The sequence below is a fragment of the Heterocephalus glaber genome, unplaced genomic scaffold (genome assembly GCF_053883595.1).
Source record: "Heterocephalus glaber isolate CG9 unplaced genomic scaffold, H.glaber_assembly_v1.0 deba00001302, whole genome shotgun sequence".
NCBI lineage: Eukaryota > Metazoa > Chordata > Mammalia > Rodentia > Bathyergidae > Heterocephalus > Heterocephalus glaber.
In genome coordinates, this window is record NW_028258248.1 from 30,274 (window position 1) to 32,741 (window position 2,468).

Sequence of the window (2,468 nt, forward strand, 5' to 3'; positions counted from 1 at the left end):
TAGTGTGTTGACTATACAAAAAAAGAGATACTGTTAAAAACAAATCTTACACAGCCTTACATTTCAATTTTTTTTTCTTTAAAAGGAGTGAGTTGTGTACAGGGGGGTTAAATGCTTTATAGACAAGAAAAAAAAAACTGCACTAGAACCAAATTATTCATCATCATTATCTTCTTCTTCTTCTTCTTCTTCTTCTTCTTCTTCTTCTTCTTCTTCTTCTTCTTCTTCTTCATCCTCTTCAGCGCCAGGGCAAGTGAGAGCCGGATGGGCACTGGGCAACTCTGTGCCTCGCTGAGGAAAACAAGTAAACATGGGCAAAGGAGATCCTAAGAAACCGAGAGGCAAAATGTCATTATATGCATTGTGCAAACTTGCCGAGAGGAGCACAAGAAGAAGCACCCAGATGCTTCCGTTAACTTCTCAGAGTTTTCTAAGAAGTGCTCAGAGAGGTGGAAGACCATTTCTGCTAAAGAGAAAGGAAACTTTGAAGACATGGCAAAGGCAGACAAGGCCCGTTATGAAAGAGAAATGAAAACCTATATTCCTCCTAAAGGAGAAACAAAAAAGAAGTTCAAGGATCCCAATGCACCCAAGAGGCCTCCTTCAGCCTTCTTCTTCTTCTGTTCTGAGTATCGCCCAAAAATCAAAGGAGAACATCCTGGCCTTTCCATTGGTGATGTTGCAAAGAAACTGGGAGAAATGTGGAATAATACTGCAGCAGATGACAAGCAGCCTTATGAGAAGAAGGCTGCCAAGCTGAAGGAAAAGTATGAAAAGGACATCGCTGCCTACTAGGCTAAAGGAAAACCTGATGCAGCAAAAAGGGAGTTGTCAAGGCTGAAAAAAGCACAAAGAAAAAGGAAGAGGAAGAAGATGGGGAAGATGAAGAGGATGAGGAGGAAAAGGATGCAGAGGATGAAGATGAACAAATATATATTTATATATATTTAGAGATACATCCTTTTAAAATTGTAGAATTAAAAACAGGAGGATTATTACCTAAGTACAGTCACCACTTATAAGAACAAGAGACAGACTTTTGGAACTAGAAAGAAACCAAGAAGGCAGTGTTACATATACTTCGTCTATTCTTAATAAACAGGATTGTGAGGAAACTTCTAATACAGACATTATTAAGAAACAGAAGTAGCTATTTATCATAGATCTAATATTTAAGTTGCTATGACCCAGCTTAAAAAGCACTATGAGAGGAATATGCTTACTCGATTAATTATCCATCATGCTGTGTGCCCAGACACACTTAGACTACACACTAACCACAAGAAATTAAAATATAAAATTTCCATTTTACAAATTGGCTTGAGATATCATGCTTGTCTGTATTTTGTCAATAAGATTATGGTAAGGTAATAATAACATTTAGATTCCAAAGACAGAGGAAGTAGAGAGTAAAAATTAAGTGCCAAGGAAAATTGTTGACAAACAGTGTCATTACATCAACTATCTGAAGAGTCACAAAGTCCTGAAGATGTTATAATTTAAAAATGTCAAATGTGACATTTATTAATGGCAAATGAGGATGTATCAAAGAATTACAGTACAGTTAGAGCCATTTTCATGTCAATAAGCTTTCTGAAACTATACACTTAATTAATCTGTATGTATCAGTGGAACAAAAGAGCAGCAATCCATTCCTTCGTGGTTCCTGCCATCAAATGTAGAAATGATAGAATTAACTAATTTTTCACAATTTCTGACTCTGAAGAAGTTTACATTTAAATATACTGTCTTTCATTTAAAAGCTGTTCAGGAAATATTTTTGAACGGAATTAAATTTAAAGGCTTATTTTTTTTTCTAAAAGTCTAAGCTTGCATTTTCTGCTGTGCAAGAGGGAAAATTTAGGGTTCATTTAGTAGCATATTTCCAACATTTAGATTAACTCCTAGGGTATCCAGTTAGTATTAAAGAGATTGTATTATTGTTCTACCCTAGCAAATTTTCATATAAAATATAATTTTTAAAAAAACTGAATCAAACAATAATTGCTACCATCTATATGTTAGACTTAATTGGAATATAATTGAAAAAATGAATTACCAGGCTTGTTAACTAGCAAAATTCGTAAATCGCTTGTCTTAATGCAACCTTAAGGTAGTTCTTAGACTGAAGTGCATACACACACACACACACACACACACACACACACACACTCCTCACACACAAATAGAAGCTTCAGGGAATTTTTAAACTGTCCTGGTTATCAGCTTATCCTTGTAAGCTTCTGCTTATCTTATCAACGTAAGGCATCACTGTTGCTTCCTTCTGCTAATAAGGTCTGGAGAGAGCTTTCCTCTAGCAAGCTTAGTAATTCTTTTTGCAGACACAAGTGTTCAGTCTGTTGCCTTTCTCCTCACTCATCTCACTACTTAGGTTTTTTTCAGGACAACCAAAGATTCAAATGCATTTTTCCTCATTGCTAGAATTTTACAATTTAAAGCAAAAATTC

The 2,468-nt window shown here is 35.4% G+C and overlaps 1 protein-coding gene across 1 annotated transcript; it reads left to right on the forward strand.

The window, feature by feature from the left end:
• Positions 1-295: 295 nt before the first annotated feature.
• Positions 296-801, forward strand: LOC147828108 (high mobility group protein B1-like). The gene is given in 2 exon segments (XM_087211142.1): positions 296-359; positions 362-801. Coding segments are annotated over 2 exon segments (483 nt in total). The 5' UTR covers positions 296-310; the 3' UTR covers positions 796-801.
• The last annotated feature ends 1,667 nt before the right edge of the window (positions 802-2,468 follow it).